Source organism: Ictalurus punctatus, chromosome 25 (genome assembly GCF_001660625.3).
Source record: "Ictalurus punctatus breed USDA103 chromosome 25, Coco_2.0, whole genome shotgun sequence".
NCBI classification, from domain to species: Eukaryota; Metazoa; Chordata; class Actinopteri; order Siluriformes; family Ictaluridae; genus Ictalurus; species Ictalurus punctatus.
The window spans coordinates 2,591,057-2,610,642 of NC_030440.2; the positions used below are offsets into that span (position 1 = coordinate 2,591,057).

At 42.3% G+C, this 19,586-nt stretch overlaps 2 protein-coding genes across 2 annotated transcripts in view; both read left to right on the top strand.

Annotated features, from left to right (window-relative positions):
- The first annotated feature begins 6 nt into the window (after positions 1-6).
- Positions 7-5,349, top strand: LOC128629144 (polycystic kidney disease protein 1-like 3). Its single transcript, XM_053675696.1, has 2 exons — positions 7-4,294; positions 4,376-5,349. Exon 1 carries the CDS (start codon positions 1,772-1,774, stop codon positions 3,470-3,472), a length of 1,701 nt encoding a protein of 566 aa, XP_053531671.1. The 5' UTR covers positions 7-1,771; the 3' UTR covers positions 3,473-4,294; positions 4,376-5,349.
- An 8,450-nt stretch (positions 5,350-13,799) lies between these two features.
- LOC128629146 (GTPase IMAP family member 4-like) overlaps positions 13,800-19,586 on the top strand; it is a 37,628-nt gene continuing 31,841 nt past the window's right edge. Inside the window, exon 1 of the mRNA XM_053675700.1 lies at positions 13,800-13,824. Coding sequence (XP_053531675.1) covers positions 13,815-13,824 — 10 coding nt within the window. The 5' untranslated portion in view covers positions 13,800-13,814. The remainder of the gene's footprint in view (positions 13,825-19,586) is intronic.

The following is a 19,586-nucleotide window of genomic DNA, read 5'->3' on the forward strand; positions in this document are numbered from 1 at the left end:
TGTGTGTCATTTATTTCCTGTGTCTCTGTAGAGTTTAGCTGAAGCCCTGAACCTCACTGTAAAATCTCACTGATGTCCCACACGGTTCAAGGAAATTAATCAGAGAATCTTGTGTTTGTTATTTGATGTGTTTCAGTTGCAGTTTAAAAGCAAGTGTGTGTGTGTGTGTGTGTGTGTTAATTTAAATACGGTGATGGGATCCATTATGACATCTATTTGAAGTCCTAATTGGACATAATTGCTCATAATAATACTTCACTGAGTGCATTATAAAGAATTTATTAGGCATCAGAACAAATTTATTGATGCAAGGACCATAAAATACACACACACACACACACATTGCAATCCATATATATATATATATATATATATTTATGATTTTATTCTGGCGCTAGGTAGTGAGGCGAGCACCAAAATTAAGAATGCGTGGGAAACGGAGTTAGGAGTACAGATAAGTGAAGAGTGTTGGGAACATGCTATAGGGAGGATACAGTCTACCATCTCTTGTGCTCGTCTTGGACTTATCCAGTTCAAAGTTTTACACAGAGTCCATCTGTCCAAGTCGAGACTTTCTGTAATGTATCCGGACGTACCGGACAGGTGTGATAAGTGTCATGGCTCTCCCTGTCATCTTGGCCATATGTTTTTCTTCTGCCGTGATCTCTATGGTTTTTGGTCTGGTTTCTTTACCATCATGTCCACTATTCTCTGGGTAGATATAAAACCTTGTCCATTGATTGCTGTATTTGGGATTCCTGATGTCTCAGTTCCATTGAGCTCAATACAAAAGGATGTTATTGCTTTCACATCCCTTATAGCAAGATGTTCCCTACTGTAGCATTGGAAGTCTGGTAAATATTCATCTATCTCTGTCATGATTTCCCCTTGAAGCAGCGTGCTCTAAGCGCGAATGTGCGAGCACCTGCTTTTCCATTGTTGACAGTAGTGACATCTGGACACGTGTTTTGTTTGTTTCTGTCAAGTCTCCTCCCTGTTCTGTCATTGGCTGGGATTTCACGTGACGTGTGTCTGTATTGCCCTCAGCTGCTAGCAGTTTAGATGCTGATCATGTCCACATATATACCGCGCGCCTCCCAGCACACAACGCGGAAGATTATCATAGAGTTAGATTAGTTCTTTTAGTAGTCATAGTCACGTTCCATGTTTAGAGTTAGTTCACGCTGGATTATCCGCTCCCAGTTCCTCGTCATAGTTCATGTTTCTCATTTTGTTTGTGGACCCTGTTTTCCATGACCACGGCCTTGGATTCATGTTTAACCCTGTGTATGCCTGTTTGCCGATCGCCTGACCTTCGCCTGTTTTGGATTACGTTTTTGGACCACGTTTTGGATTTGTCTGCCTGTCTCTCCTTTAAAATAAACACTGTTCATACTGCACTTGCATCCGTCCTATCTCCGCTTCGTCACAATACGTGACAGAATCTTCCGCCAAAACATGGATGCAGCTGGAGAACGGAGAAAACACAGAACCTGGAGGTCAACGCCAACTGTCCCCACTATGGACTCAGTCCAATTCCCACAATGGACATTTATGGAGCTTCCTGATCCATTTGACGGATTTTTCGGTGCCCCAGAATATTTTCTGGTAGACTGTAAATTCTAGTTCTCCAGCCTGTTTGACCCTAAGCCAGAGGAGAAACAATGGCTCCGATTCATGTGGTCCTGGTTCTTTGGACTGGATAAGTTCTATCCAACTGGATAAGCACTGTAGGAACCTGGACAGTGTAGAACAGTTTGTGGGGGAGTTCATGATGTGGTTCGGGAGTCCGGAGGCGAGGGTCGAGCTAGAGCAACTTTTCGGGGGGGTAAGTCTGGCAGGCAAACCTGCCCTGCCGTTTACCCACTACCACAGGCAAACTCATGCAGAGCCCCAGCCGGAGTTTAACCTGGCGCCCTCTGAGCTCGAACCTGAGACCCACGAGGTGGGCTCACCTGCCGAGCTCCAGCTAGAGGTCAACAGGGAGGCTCCAGCATCAGAGCCCCAGCCGGAGGTTAACCTGGCGACCTCTGAGCTCGAACCTGATACCCACGAGGTGGGCTCACCTGCCAAGCTCCAGCTAGAGGTCAACCCTGAGGTCGAAGTCCAAGTCAAGTCTGAAATCCAAGTCAAGTCTCCAGTCTCTGAAGTCCAGTCTCCAGTCTCTGAAGTCCAAGTCAAGTCTCAAGTCTCTGAAATCCAAGTCAAGTCTCAAGTCCCTGATGTCATGTCCAAGCCTGCTGATCCAATTGACCAAGTTCCGCTAATATCTAAGCCTAACAACCAAGTTCTGCTCACGCCCAAGTCTACTGATACGGCCAACCAAGTTCTGCTCACGCCCAAGTCTACTGATACGGCCAACCAAGTTCTGCTCAAGCCCAGGTCTACTGATATGGCCGACCAAGTTCTGCTCACGCCCAAGTCTAACAACACGGCCGACCACGTTCTGCTCAAGCCCGAGTCTACCGACCCGGTCACCCAGGTTCAGTCCACGCCCAAGTCTACCGACCCGGTCACCCAGGTTCAGTCCACGCCCAAGTCTACCGACCCGGTCGCCCAAGTTCATCCCACGCCCAAGACTACCGACATGACCACCCAAGTTCTGCCAAAGCCCAAGTCTGCTGACACGCACAGCCAAGTCCTGCTCACGCCCGAGTCTGCTGACACGCACAGCCAAGTTCTGCTCACGTCCGAGTCTGCTGACATGGACAACCAAGCTCTGCTCACGTCCATGTCTGCTGACACGGACAACCAAGCTCTGCTCACGTCCATGTCTGCTGACATGCACAACCAAGTGTCTGTTGAAACAAACAACCAAGCTCTGCTCATGTTCCCGTCTGATGACCCAACCAACCAAGTTATGTTCACGCCCAAGTCAGCTGATGGGGACAACCAAGCTCTGCTCACGTCCATGTCTGTGGTCATGGCTGTGGTCGTTGCTCAGCCTGCCTGCCCGGCTGTGGTTGTCGCTCCGCTTTCATGCTCTGCCGAGGACTTCACTCAGCCTGCCTGCTCGGCTGTGGTCGTTGCTCTGCCTACCTGTTCAGCCGGGGACGTCGTTCCACTTTCATGCTCCGCCGAGGACGTCGCTCAGCCTGTCTGCCCGGTTGTGGTCGTTACTCTGCCTCCCTGTTCAGCCAGGGACGTCGCTCCGCTTCCCTGCGCCGCCAAGAACACCGTGCGGTTTCCTGGCTCTGCTTGGGACATTCAGCCCAGGGGGCCGGGGCCACCAATGAAATGGGATGACTCATGGCACTCCGAGAGAGGTGCCTTTGGACAGGGGTTCTGTCATGATTTCCTATTGAAGCAGCGTGCTCTAAGCACGAATGCGCGAGCACCTGCTTTTCCATTGTTGACAGTAGTGACATCTGGACACGTGTGTTTTGTTTGTTTCTGTCATGTCTCCTCCCTGTTCTGTCATTGGCTGGGATTTTACATGTGTCTGTATTGCCCTCAGCTGCTAGCAGTTTAGATGCTGATCATGTCCACATATACCGCGCGCCTCCCAGCACACAACGCGGAAGATTATCATAGTTAGATTAGTTCGTTTAGTAGTCATTGTCACGTTCCATGTTTAGAGTTAGTTCACGCTGGATTATCCGCTCCCAGTTCCTCGTCATAGTTCATGTTTCTCGTTTTGTTTATGGACCCTGTTTTCCATGACCACGGCCTTGATTCATGTTTAACCCTGTGTATGTCTGTTTGCCGATCGCCTGACCTTCGCCTGTTTTGGATCACGTTTTTGGATTACGTTTTTGATTTGTCTGCCTGTCTCTCCTTTAAAATAAACACTGTTCATACTGCACTTGCATCTGTCCTATCTCCGCTTCGTCATGATATGTGACAATCTCCCAGTGGCTAAAGGATGTGATTTTTTTTTTAAACTCGAGAAAATAAGATGTATGATGAGGGGTTGCACTGACAATTTTTTTTGTAAATGGCAACCTTGTTATCGGGGTAAAAATGTTGATTCTGTATTGATATATTGTGTTGTATTCTGAAAAGTGTCTGAGAATCAATAAAAAAAAATAGTTACAGCAAAAAAAAAAAATGAAGTGGAAACTCCTCTGTTCTGAAGATGTTGGAAACTTTACTTGTCTCAAATAGTCTTTACTTTTTCCTCAGGATTCTGCACAGCATCCTGTTTTTAGGAAGAACACATTCAAAGTACCGTGAAAAAGCCATCTTTCATCATATAGAATTATTAGGCACAGTGAAGGGAAATTTCCCAAACGTATTCGTGCATTGCAAAACCCATGTGGCTATCCGGACACCGTTCTCCTTCCTGGAACTGGTTAGTGAAACATGATAAAATTATACTTTTATTTCCCTCAGTATTTCAGTCCCGTTTGTAATGTTTACTCTTTTCTCCCAGCTCACAAAATGCTACGGCCATAAAGAAGAAGACCGTGTAAAGGAAAAGCTGTTAGAAATATTAAAAGGTTGCAAAAAATCTGGTGGACGTTACACTCTGATTTCCACCGTACTAGGTATCTGTGAGATCGGTGGGTCCAGATACTATGGAGGGTCTCTCTCTTGTGGAAATCCCACTGCAAAAAAATTCATGACTGCTGTGTCCTGTATGCGAGTTTGGCATCTGAAGGTTGCCTCGGCCGTGATGTCTGTGTTTCAGACGGCGCTGGAGAGATACATAGCATTAAACTTCCAGATACTGTAAAGTGCAGAGCGTATGCAATGGAGGACCTGGAGAAGCTGAAACCACCTTGCAAGACTTGTAATAAGCTTTATTCTCTGCGTGATCACACAGACCATTCATATCGCCCTGAGACCGAGGCGATCAGTAATCTTCTCAAAGAAGAAGAGAGTGTGTCTGATCAGACCACCATCTCTGGAGGTGTCTATGATCAGAAGGAGATAAAAAAAAAAAAGATGGAAGACTATATTGAGAGCTATATCAAAAAACAGGGTACCCCCTGGACAGGGTACCAATTGTTTAAAATGTGTGATTGTCCATAATCTAGTCTTGGTTTCATGTCCTGTTTCAGTTGCTTGCTTCGCATCCAGTCTCGTGTTTAAGGAAAAGGATGGCATTTTTACAACATATATCAATTTGTAGAACGTAATTTTATTATCTTGAAATCCTGTGGAACTTTCAGGAATGTTTTCTAATATTTCTGAGAAACACAAGCATTAGTACTGTTGATGAAAAAAAAACCCCTTGTAATTTATCTGTTTATTGGAGTCCTCTGATCAATTTTTTTTTGTAATTGTAAAGTTTTGTAATTTGTTTGTTTTAATTCTATTAAAAACATTGCAATATTACGACAGGGTTTCAAGGTTCACTGTGAGTTTATCTGTAATTGTAGTCATTATGCAATTTAAAAACAAACAAAAGGAGATAATCACATTAAAAGTTGTGAATGATTTGAGGAAAATAATACTCTTTTTATACCCAATCATGTTACTGATCTGTTGCCAATTAACCTAATTAGTTGCAAAATTTTCCTCCAGCAACACTTACTTTTCCAGGATTTTGTTGCCCCGTCCCAACTTTTCCCAACAATTCATTGACAATTGTGAAATTTATGCAAAACTACAGTCTGAAATAAAGATATGTCTTCAATTAAAATGCTGAATTTAGATAAAAATTCAATATGATGATGTATTAAAGAAAAGCAGAGTTGAGCGCTTACATTTACTACGTAGCGTTTGTGAATGAGAGAACGAAGATGTTCTATGTCATAACAGTATCCCGTCGTATGGGATTTGCGGTTTGCAGACTGAGAAAAAACCCTGTGATTTTTTAAGATAGTTTACGCGCTAAAGTAATACAGCTGCTTAGATCTACTGCATAAGATCGGGGTGATGTGGTCATATCTTCTGGTTCTAGTGAGGACTCTAGCAGCTGTATTCTGGACTAACTGGAGTTTGTTTATGCTCCTACTGGAACATCCAGACAGTAAGGCATTACAATAATCTAGTCTAGAGGTGATGAATGCATGAACTAATATTTCTGCATCATGTAGTGACGATATATTTCTTATCTTAGAAATTTTTCTAAGATGAAAGAAGACTATCCTAGTAATATTATCTACATGAGCATCAAATGATAGACTGGAGTCAATAATCACACCAAGGTCTTTTACTGCTACACATGATGAAACAGAAAGTCCATCCAGAGTAACCATGTGATCAGAAAGATTACTTCTAGCTACATGTGGTCCTAATACAAGTACTTCTGTCTTATCAAAATTGAGTAAAAGGAAGTTTGTTAACATCCTACGTCTAATGTCCTTTACACATTCCTCAACTTTACTAAGCTGCTGTCTGGCTTCGCTGAAACATACAGCTGTGTATCATCCGCATAACAGTGGAAGGTAATTCCATGTTTACGAATAATTTGACCTAGAGGTAGCATATATAAAGTAAAAAGTAGTAGGCCTAAAACAGAACCTCGTGGAACACCAAATTTAACCTCGGTATGCGTGGAGAAGTTGCCGTTTACATCTACAAACTGATAACGATCGGTCAGATAAGACCTGAGCCAGGAGAGGACTGTTCCCTTAATGCCAACAACATTTTCTAATCTATCAAGGAGAATAGTATGATCTGTAGTATCAAAAGCTGCACTAAGGTCGAGTAACACAAGCAGCAAGACACAACCCTGATCAGAGGTCAGTAGAAGGTCATTTACTACTTTAACTAACACTGTCTCTGTGCTATGATGAAGTCTAAATCCTGACTGATACGTTTCATGAATGTTGTTCCTATGTAGGTACGAGCATAACTGCTTTGCTACAACCTTTTCTAAGATCTTAGAGATAAAGGGGGAGATTTGATATTGGTCTATAGCTGGACAGTTGAGAGGGGTCAGGGTCAGAAGTATTTGCACCCTATGCCCAGAAGTATTGGCGCCCTACGCGGCTGGCTCTCAAAAGTATTGGCGCCTTTGGCACTCAAAAGTATTGGCGTCCTACACGGGCGGCTCTCGGAAATATTGGCGCCCTTAGCGTCCGGCTCTTGAAAGTATTGGCGCCCTACGCGGCCGGCTCTCAAAAGTATTGGCGCCCTACACGGGCGGCTCTCGGAAGTATTGGCACCTTACGTGTCCGGCACTCGAAAGTAATGGCACCCTACGTGGCCGGCTGTAGAAAGTATTGGCGCCCTATGTGTCGTGCTCCCGAAAGTATTGGCGCCCTACGTGTCGGGCTCCCGAAAGTATTGGCGCCCTACGTGTCGGGCTCCCGAAAGTATTGGCGCCCTACATGTCCGGCTCTCGAAAGTATTGGCACTCTATCCGAATTTTGCCACTCAAGCACCACTCACATTTTCTTGAAAAGCACTACTATTGTTATTCAGCGTACTTATTATTATTATAATTATAATAATTATTATTATTCTTCCTCTTTTTTTCTGTCGCGTAACTAGTCCCGCACCGTTTGTCGGAGAACGACGGTTGAGGTGTCAAGTCGATCGGCTTCTTGAGGAGAGGTGTGCTATGTATTACGTAAGTGATCAGAATGTCAGCATTCCCGGTACGGAAGTTCAAATTCGGAAAATTTCCCATAGACTTGCATTGAGTTTCGAAAGTATTGGCCCTCTAAAGAGAAAGCTCTAAAAGTTTTGCCTCCGTACACATTCGGCTGTAAAATGTATTGGCATGCGATCTGTTCGGCTCTCAGAAGTATTGGTACCCTATCCGGCCGGCGCTCAAAAGTATTGGCACCCCACACGGCCAGCTCTCAACAGTACTGGCACCCTTGAGGGTCGCTCTAAAAAGTATTGGCGCACTACACATTCGGCTCTAAATTGTACTGGCGCCCGATCAGTTCGGCTCTCAAAAGTATTGGCACCCCGCCTGGCTGGCTCTCCAAAGTATGTGCGCCCTACACGGCTGGTTCTAAAACGCATTGCTGCACTACACGGCCGGCTCTATCAGTACTGGCGGCCAATCTGTACGGCTCTCAAAAGTATTGGCGCCCTACGCGTCCAGCTCTCGAAAGTATTGGTGCCCTACGTGTCCGGCACTTGAAAGTATTGGGGCCCTTAGCGTCCGGCTCTCAAAAGTATTGGCGCCCTACGCGTCTGGCTCTCAAAAGTATTGACGCCCTTAGCACCCGGCTCTCGAAAGTATTGGCGCCCTATGCGTCCGACACTCGAAAAGTATTGGCGCCCTATGCGTCCGGCACTCGAAAGTATTGGCGCCCTTAGCGTCCAGCTCTCAAAAGTACTGGAGCACTACACGGCCAGCTCTAACTGTGCTGGCGCCCTATCTGTCCGGCTCTTGAAAGTATTGGCACCCTTAACGTCCGGCTCTCTAAAGTATTGGCGCGCTACGCGTCCGGCACTCAAAAGTATTGACGCCCTTCCCCATCGGCTCTCGGAAGTATTGGCGTCCCATCTGGGTTTCGCCGTGTCAAGCACCACTCACATTTTCTTCAGGAAATGTACCGGTCTAGTTATTATTCTTCTTCCACTTTTTTTTGGCACCTAACTAGTCCCGCACCTTTTCTCCTATTAAGGTGGAGAGATAGACTTTTCTAGCATCGCTAGATTTTCTATAGTTCAGTAGGCTCTGTTTTAAGGTACGTGTTTTATCATTATACCAGGGAGCTAGTTTTTTCTCTCTAATTCATTTTCTTTTGAGTAGAGCCACTCTATCTATCATGTAGCGGAGTGTTGACTCTAAGCATTCAGTCGCCTGATCGATTTCTATTGGATCAGACGGTGATCCAAATCTAATTGATCTCTCTGGAAGGTTATTGATGAAGCTCGGTGCAGTAGCTGATTTGAAAGTACGTTTTACGCAGTAGAGATGCGAGGTGGAAATATTATGATCAACCCATATTATGAACGAGATAAGATAATGGTCTGAGACAACTTCAGACTGTGGAAAAATTACAATATGTTCTATATTTAATCCGTATGTTAGATGAGGTCAAGAGTGTGACCACCATTATGAGTCGGCCCGATTATGTTCTGATTAACCCCTACTGAATCTAAGATGGACACAACCGCTGTTCTCAGAGGGTCTTCTGGGTTATCAAAATGAATATTAAAATCACAGACGATTAATGCTTTATCTACAGAAACAACCAGGTTTGAGATAAAGTTTGTAAATTCACTAAGAAATTCAGTATATGGCCCTGAGGGTCTGTAAATAATAATTAGAGGAATTGACTTATTTTTTGTGGCTACATAAGTTATACTTATATCGGTATAAAGAATTTCAAAAGAATTAAATTTATAACTAGATTTATGTGTGACGTCTAGATTTTGACTACGGATGAGACCAACACCTCCTCCTCTACCAGTTGAACGAGGCTGATGTAGATAACTGTATCCAGGAGGACTGGCTTCATTTAATGCTATGTACTCATTTGGTTTAATCTAAGTTTCCGTTAAACACATTAAATTACATTCCTGATCAGTAATGATTTCGTTACCAATAAGAGCCTTAGATGCAAGAGATCTAATGTTTAATAATCCTAACTTCAGATTAAAGGTGCTGGATGTGTATTCAGTATGATCTAATTTTATGTTAATTATGTAGGTTACTAAAACAAACTTTCCAAAATTTTCTATGTATTTGTATAGCTCGGGGAACAGTCACAGTCTCTATAGTATGTACTACAGGTGTTGGACTATTAATTGATCATCGATTATGATGAACGTTGTTATTGTAGGAAGATGTACTTACGGTAGGTAGTCACTCGGTGTGTAGCATCTTGGAGATGTTGTCTGACAGCAGTTCCGCTCCGAGGCTGCTGGGGTGCAGGCCATCAGGACGAAACAACCTAGGACGCTCCCAGAACAGATTCCAGTTATTAACAAACACCAGATTCTGTTCATTACACCAAGAAACTAAACAGTCATTTAAAGCAAGAAGTATACTGAACTTTTCAGCTCCACGTCTGTATGTGGGAAGAGGTCCAGAGATGATGATCTTCGTGGTGGGTGATCTGATACCGTCATACTGTCTCGATCAGGCTGGCAAAGTCCCTCTTCAGAACCTCCGTCTGCCGCAGCCTGATGTCGTTCGCCCCCGCGTGCAGCACGACCGCTCCAATGCGCTCGTCCTTCTTCAGGATCCCGGACACCTGCGCAGCGACAACAAGGACACGAGCACCAGAAAAACAATGTGTGTGCATCTTACCCTTTGTTGAAGCGATGCAGACATTTCGCACAACGGAGTCCCCGACGATCACAGCGTTTGTTCTGGTCTGATGGAGAGGGGCGAAGTGGTTCCTGGTTGGGATCTCGAACACCAGAGGCTCTCTCCTTTTGCTGCTGGTGCACCCGAGGTCCGTGATGACAGAGACCTCGGCTGGAAAAGTCTTGGGTGCACGGTCCCTGCACAGAGAAACACACGGCGTAGAGGGCCTGGGAGTGGTAATTCCACGCTGCGTGCTTACCTTGGATCTGTAGACAGAGGCACAAGATGTTTCCAGTGCGGTTCTTCGCTCCAGCAGCTGGGCCTGCTTGTCGAGTAGGTCATGGATCTGTTTCTCCACATCCTGCAGTTCCAGCAGCACCATGTGCAGCTCGAGCAAATCCTCATCTGCACTCAAAAGTGGAGAAACAACAGACGTAAGGTAAAATAAATATATATATATATATATATATATATATATATATATATATATATATATATATATATATATAATTTTAAAGTATAGAGATTAAAAGAATAGCGTTAGCTCGAGGGACACTGCTTCCTGCGACACTTCCTGCTTCCTCGGTTGCCAAATCCTCAATGACAAACTTTCTTTCAACAAGCAAAAACATCATTAGACCCACATTAGACCATTAGACACAAACCAACATTAGACTCACAGCATTAACATCACAGTTAGGGAAAACCATGGAGAGGCAGTGTACAAGGCAGTGTATGTAGCCCAATACTGTTTAATATTATGATTAAAGACATATTTGATCAGGTTGGAGAAAATATAGGAAAGTCGCTTTATGCAGATGATGGGGAACTCTGGGTTAGGGGTCGGAATATAGAATATTTAAGAAAGAAAATGCAACATGCAATAGGGAAAGTAGAACAGTGGGCAAATGAATGTGGATTTAAACTATCAATTTCAAAATCATAAGGTATATGTTTCTCTAAACGTCATAAAACAGTACCACTTAAATCATAATGGGATAGATCTTGAACAGGTCAAGGCTGTGAGATTTTTAGGAGTGATTTTTGATGAGAAGCTGACCTGGGGTCCTCACATTGATAAAATTAAGAGCAAATGTAAAAAGATGAATAATGTTCTGAGATGTCTGTCAGGGCGAGACTGGGGAGCAAGTAGGGCATCGCTCATAAATATCTATCAGGCTCTTATGAGGGCCGCCTTTGATTATGGCTGCCTAGAATATATGTCTTCATCACAATCAAATCTTAAAAAGCTTGATGTGGAACAGGCACAAGCACTCCGGATCTGTACTAGAGCATTTAAATCATCACCAGTGACTGCATTACAGGTTGAGACAGGAGAGATGCCGTGTATCAGGAGGGTTAAGATCATGCTGGCATATTGGACAAATCTACAAGGGCATAGCAGGGTGCACCCCACGAAAGCCATCTTACAAGAATGCTCAGAGTTTTATAGGACTAACTTTAATAGCTTTGGATGGTTAGGAAATGCAAAGGCACAAAATGCAGGTCTCAGTCAGCTACAACTAAACCCCATTGTGGCAATACCAACTGTACCACCCTGGAGATTCATAAAACCATCTGTACATACAAGATTACAACAAATATTAAAAGAGAATCCTAGAATAGCACCACAAGGGATAATAACTCAAAACTATATGGACCAATATCAGGATAAATTACTCATATATTACTGCCACACCCGCTGCCCTGGCCTCCGACTTCAACTTCTCCCATACCTCACGCCCCAACAGGCGAGGGGGTGGTACAGGTTTGCTTCTCTCCAAAACATGGAAATTTACCTGCCTTTCTCCCTCTTGCTCATACACATCCTTTGAATTTCATGCTGTTACAGTCACTGACCCTGCCAAAATGCACTTTCTTGTTGTTTACCGTCCTCCAGGTCAACTGGGGAAGTTCATCGATGAATTTGACACGCTACTGTCCACCATCCCAGATGATGGAACTCCTCTTCTGGTCCTTGGTGATTTCAACATTCATCTAGACAAGTCACATGCAGCTGACTTTCTTGCTCTCCTTCCCACATTCGACCTCAAGCAGTTCATCACACCAGCAACCCACAAAGCCGGTAAACAGCTTGACCTCATCCTCACACGTAATTGCACCACACATAATCTTCTCATTACTCCTCTCCACACCTCTGACCATTTCTTTATCCAGTTCTCTATTTCTCTCCCCTCACCACCATCAATGTCTCCTCCCTCTATCTCTTTTCGTCGCAATCCTCGCTCCCTTTCCCCCTCACATTTCTCCTCCGTTGTCACAACCTTACTTCCCTCCGAAAGCCACCTTTCCTCACTTGACCTAAACACCGCAACCGACATGCTATGTTCCACTCTAACATCTTCTCTTGACAGCATATGCCCCCTAACCTCCAGACCTGCTCACACATCACCCTCTAGTCCTTGGCTCTCAGAAGCTCTGCGTAGCAACCGGGCCAAACTAAGAGCATCTGAAAGGAAATGGTGCAAATCAAACAACCCAATTGACCTAACCAATTAACAGACACTTCTTTCTTCTTTTTCCAATAGCATCTCCATTGCTAAAGCCACATTCTACCAAGAGAAGATTCTTAGTTCTCCCAACACCTGCATTCTTTTCAAAACCTTTTCCTCTCTTCTCTGTCCCCCTCCTCCCCCTTCCCCTACTTCTCTCACTGCAGATGACTTTGCAACTTTCTTTACCAACAAGGTTACATCAGTCAGAAACCTGTTCTCAGCCCCAGACATGCATAGAGCAACCACTCCACGGAGACTGCTCTGCTTTCCGTCACTGAAGCCTTACGACTAGCAAGAGCAACCTCTAGATCATCTGTCCTCATCCTACTTGACCTCTCTGCTGCTTTCGACACTGTGAACCATCAGATCCTCCTGTCAACTCTCTCCAGCCTGGGCATCACTGGAACGGTTCTGCGCTGGGTGGAAGTATATAGTTATTGTTTATCATTTATTTATTACTATTTTTACCCCTGCCAATCTGCTGCCCACACTCCAGTCCAGTAGGTGGCGCTAATGCGCCATAAATTGGTTTGCCAACGACATTAAAACTAGAAGACCCTTAGCAGAGACACGAAATGGCGTTGGTTCGAAGGTAGGGATTAAATAAAAATAATTCAGTTTAAACTGATGTAAATGACTAAGTCCGGGCTAAACAATATTCAAAAACAACATTCCGGGTTCAATTCAATGATATTTGCACTTCAATGTGTTAATGTGTGTGTAATATTAAAAATGCGACTCGAAGACACAAGTCACAGTGTAAACGTCTTAATCCAGGAAGTGTTTTCCTGTTCATCTGTTTATATCAGGGATACACCAAATGTTCGGCAACCGAAATTATTCCGAAAATAGCAATAAATAAATAAATAAATAAATAAATAAATAAATAAATAAAGCACTTTGGGTGTTCGGCCGAATAAATTTGACCGAACACTGACGTGTGTGATGACGCGCCAAATAGCCTAGCAACCAGAGTGAGACGCGCGAATTTCACGACCTCCATTTCCGGCAGCGCGCTCGGAGCGATGAGGGGGTGCGCGCATGCACGTGCTAAGTGCACGAGCGCATGCTCTTTGGATGTTGACAGCCATCCTGCTATAACTTTGTTTACATTGTTTACTGTGGACACGTAATCCGTCACGTAGTATTCCGTCACGTCGCGAGACGTAAGGGAGTAGAGTATGGAAGCAGGTAAAGACATTTATTTAAGGGCAGGCAGACAAATCCTATATCTACTATAATACTCGGTGAGGTGTACAGGGACGCGAGCGGTATATATCCCCAATAGAATCAGCCGTATAGAACCATTTTCTGCACTCTTGTCAATGCACATTTTAATGCACTTTTAGTCGTAGTTTAGAGTGTTCCATTCTTTCAGCAGTCAGTTATAGACCTAACATAGGCTATTCAAGGGGCTCAAAGATGACCACATCAAAATATTTTTATTTTACTTGTTTATTTATTTATTTAAAGTTATATTGTGCCTTGTTGGTAGCCTATGCCTGCTGGAATGAAAAAAAAATGTTCATTGTTAAATAAATATTTTGAAATTTTAGTTTTTGACAAAATAGTAAAAAGCACATTTTGACTATTTAATTCATGCAATGGTGAAAAACTGGTAAAATAAATGGGAAAAACGTGTTCGGCCTTCGGCCAAGAATTTTCATTTCGGTGCATCCCTAGGTTATATTATAGTTTCATATCTTTACACGTGTTCAGTCTAATATGATGACTTCAGTCAATGGCTTGACTTATTTACTCAACTGAGTCCGTGTACGTTGCGCTCATTAGTTTTTGGTTTGAAATTATAAAACAAAATACAAATAAAGACGCGTTATTAATTTATCGTTTTAATATTGAAGATTATATTACTAATCAACTATGTTTAAAACCCCATTTTTACTCAAAAATGCAAATGATTTAAAATGTGCCTCTTTTATAGTTTCTTGCATTCTTAATTTTTTGAGCTGGAGATATTAGGGCCCGATCAGCGAAGGTGCCGCGCCTCCGGTGCAAACCCGAGGTGCAGGGCCCTATTGTTTTCGGCATGTTTATTTATTTATTTATTTTTCATGCATTCGTGTGATTTTAAGGGCCTAAACATACCTGGAACGTCAGGAAACTTGGCAGACGCATCAGAACCGGTGAAAATTTAAGTTACGTAGGGCGTGGTCGAGGAGGTCCATATCACCCCCGAATGCAGGCAATGGTCGGGATGAAGTTGTTCCGATGTGCACGAGATTTACCACTGTCATTGCTCTCATGTCATGACTCCGCCCAACCGGAATGTGTTTTTAAATGACTTTTGTATGTTAACAGTTATGTCATTTTAATTAGTCTATGGACAACATCGACGTTTTAACTCAGTGGGTGGAATTACCAGACGGTCCCTAAGGCAACTTTTGCAAACATTATGCAAGTATGCCATACATAGCTAATATCTCCAACTCAAAGAATAAGACAAGAAGAAAGTATAAATGAGGTATATTTGAAGTCTTTTGCATTTTTTAGCAAAAATTGGGTTAATGCCCACTGGTGGTTAATGTTTACTGTTAGTTAATGCCCAGTGGTGGTTAATGTTTACTGTTAGTTAATGCCCACTGGTGGTTAATGTTTACTGTTAGTTAATACCCACTTGTGATTAATGTTTACTGTTAGTTAATGCCCACTGGTGGTTAATGTTTACTGTTAGTTACCGTTGTTTACAGTAATACCTGTGATCAGTGTTATACATCCTGCTCATTAAGGAAAATTCCCTGTGATGATATGACTGTGATCAGCTATTTGCTGGTAGATTAATTATTCTATTTCCTATTGTATTTTCACAGTGTCAAAGCTGAGGATTGTTATTTTGGGGAAAAGTTTTCCACGGACCTCCACTGTGGGAAACTTCATCCTGGGCAGATCAGTGTTTGAGACTGAAGATCCTCCACATTCAGTAGAGCTTCACTGTCAGAGTGTGAGAGGACAGGGAAGATGCAGGGATGATGTGGAGGGAAGATGCATCACCATCATCAACACACCTCATCTGTACGACCCTAAACTCTCTAATGAGGAGCTGAATCGGAAAATAAAAGAGGGTGTTTCACTTTCTAGACCTGGACCTCATGCATTTTTACTTGTGGTACAGCCTCATGACTTTACACAGAAAGACAGAAACCTACTGAGATACATCCTGAACTCCTTCGGCGATCAAGCCATAAACTACTCAATTCAATTCAATTCAATTTTATTTGTATAGCGCTTTTTACAATAGACATTGTCTCAAAGCAGCTTTACAGAAATATCAACACGGTATACAGATATTAAAGGTGTGAATTTATCCCAACTGAGCAAGCCACTGAGTGGCGACGGTGGCAAGGAAAAACTCCCTAAGATGTACTCCATTGTGATAAACACAGACAGTGGGTTTAATACATCAGAAGATGAATTAAGATTCACTGCCATTCAGGAGTTAACAGAGGAATGTCATGGGAGGCATCACAGTTTTTCACAGTTACACGAATCGAGCAGGAGCTCAGTTTGTCAGCTGTTTGAGAAGATTGAGAAGTCGTTTAAACCTGATGGTGAGCCTGCTGCAGAACTACAGGTTTTCCTCAAGACACAATCAAGACAAACCAGTTAAATGTAACAGGAAGTGTTAAAAGGAATAGCAAGACACTCTCTGCGATGCACACACACTCAAATCTCCAATTCTCACACCAACCTACATTACCCTTAATGCACTGCACCTGAATATTAACCATTTACTCCAATGTATTTTCATATCACCTACACAAATTCTGTTAAACTTCTTTTATCTAGATAATGAAAAAGCATGCGTGTGACCTGCGGCACACCTGAAATTATACGGAATCCTGCTTCAAAGGCTCTCCGAGCAGTGAATGGTGGCAGCATTGAAACAGAAAATATACAGCCACTAATTTCCATACTTTAATTAGGATGAATTTCCATTGATCCACAGTACATAATGACTTTATTATTTTATAATCATAGAATTATGGTGTGACACCAGAAAAAAACTAGGACTTAGGCTTTTGCCCTCATGGAAATTTCAGATTCTATTAACAAGCAGTTGGTATACTTGTGTACAACACACACACACACACACACACACACACACTGTGACATTCTGAAGCAGAGCATGATCAGTATGCAGTATTCCAGCATGATAATGACCCCAAACACACCTCCAAGACGACCACTGCCTTGCTAAAGAATCTGAGGGTGAAGGTGATGGACTAAACCCTATTGGGCATCTGTGGGGCATCCTGAAATGGAAAATGGAGGAGCACAAGGTCTCTAACATTCACCAGCTCCGTGATGTCATCATGGAGGAGTGCAAGAGGACTCCAGTGGCAACCTGTGAAGCTCTGGTGAACTCCATACCCAAGAGGAATAAGGCAGTGCTGGAAAATAATGGTGGCCACACAAAATATTGACACACTTGGCCCAATTTGGACATTTTCACTTAGGGGTGTACTCACTTTTGTTTCCAGATGTTTAGACATTAATGGCTGTGTGTGGAGTTATTTTGAGGGGACAGCAAATTTACACTGTTACACAAGTTTACACTGTTACACACACACACACACACACACACACACACACACACACATTGTTAGATATAACGACTAATCAAATAACATAAATAATATTTACGGACAGACTGAAAGCTTTTCTGGTGATTTGATCTTTTTAAATGACCGAAGCTGAAAGTCCGCCCTCTGGCTGATGTGCGCATGCGCGTTGTTGTTATTCTCTGTTGACTGCGTATTTCTCAATCTGATGTCACACACTTAGGGAGTGCGGCTCTTCTCTCAGTATCTTCATGTGGAAACCAGATCATCATCAACAATGAGGTGAGTAGGTTTTCTTACTCCTACCTGTGACTCTTTAACAATAATAATAATAGTAATAATAATAAAATTCAATGACTGTGTGGAATCTTCTCTCTGACTATTTAGTAAACGATAAAATTCAGAAGGACTTCCTTGTTCCGGATCTCAAAAAAGGTAAATGTTTATAAACATGTCTACGACTAAACTCTGATGTTAAATAATATAAATAAGCGTCGGTGTGGTTGTGATTAATTCTATGCTTGTTTAGATGGGGTGAAGCTTTATCTCCAGAAGATCAGGAAAGTTGCTTCAGATAACAGGGGGTCAGAGATTAAACTGAAAAAGGTAGAAGAGTACAGTTTCAAGGTCGGAACTTTGGAAGAAACATCGTACAAAGATGAGCCCGACATGGTCGATGAGTGGGAGCAGTTCTACCTCCCAGAACACATGTTCATGGAGGTGATTGGTGTTTTTGAGGAGTTCCCCTGTTGCTCCCCCAATGGTGATCTGGTGCTGATGGTGTGTGAGGACGAGAAGGTGTTTGCTTTTGAAGATGAGACGCTGCATCTCGTCTCAAACAACCTCGAAGAGCTGTTTAAGAACGGCCTCCAGTTTCCAGGAACCGAAGAGTATTACCGTGGGCAAACCTTTGAGGACATGGTGAGTTCATCACTGTTTCTCATTTAAATTCACACTAAACACTCTTTCATGTAAAGTGTCTACACTTATGGAGAATCAATTCGAGGCTGTTTTTAAGAAAAGATGCCAAGTGTAATTTAACATAAACCAGAGGCTGTTTGTCTTTCTGAACACCTCTGATAGATCTTTACAAACCTTTTACACAATATCACAGATCAAATTCTCCAGTGAGCATCTTTGTTTACTATTTTATTTAACAGTTTTATGTTTAGCAATTACAGTGAATTGTAAATAATAACCTAATATAAAAATGATATAATTAAATATTATTTATTTAAAAAACATTTTGGTGCACACTCTTTAATTAATGCATTTTATGTTTGTTTTATTAAAGATAAGAGTTTAGTTTGTTTTTACCTCCTTAATCAGCTGCGTCATGCAACAGTCTCAGGACATATATATATATTTTTAACATCAACAGTATGACCATGTTTTTTCTTAGACTAACTTTACAGGAAAATATCATTTCTGCAATTAAAACAAGTCAAATAAAGTGCATGAAAAGGTTAATGTAACTTCTCAGGAGCAGGTTATCCTGTACATTCTGAAATGGGGGTTAAATATTGGGATTAGTGAAAGATTACCGTTATGTTTAATGTAAATGTACAAGGTTTAAGCGTGTGAAACTTTGCTGATAAATGCTGCTTTTTGGTGTCTGTCTGTAGACCGAAGAAGATTGGGACAGGGTGAGGGAATCAGACGGATTGAAGGAGAAGAGGAAGGAACACCAGGAAATGCTGGAGAGTATGTAGGACTCCTTTCTCAACAACCTGAACATCATCATGGGGAGAAAGCGAGTCGTGGTGAGAAATACAGAGTGGTGTTTACTGAGCTGTCGCTATCGCTATCTGAGATATAAATAATTATAGGCCAGAGTACGCCTAATAAATGTTTATTCAGCGTGTTTCATGTATATTTCACAACACAAAGTGCTTAACGACCGACCATGGAAATAACCATTTCAATAATTTCTTGTAAATTTATACATTTTTATAAATATTTTATTTCTTATTTTATTGCTGTACATCAGTGAGCACTCTAAGTTGTACAATATAAATGTTTTTGTCTTTTAAAGTGTCAGGACCACTTTAAACTTTTAAAAGTGACTAATAGGCAGAAAAGTAAATAAATAAAAATGTAAAAACTAAATCAATCGTCACTGATGCACATATAAGGTGTGTGAGCCTTTTTATATTTAAGATAAAGTAATGCTTCACATGACCTATAAATTATATACATTTAACATAAATACAAGAAACAAATCGGGAGAAAAAATGTACAATTACTTTTATTGATGCAGTTTAACTGTCTGTAATGATGATGATGATGATGATGATGATGAGCACTGTAACTACTTATATTTGTCTGTGTTTCTCTACAGCCAATCCCTGATCCTGAGGGAAAGCCATTGTT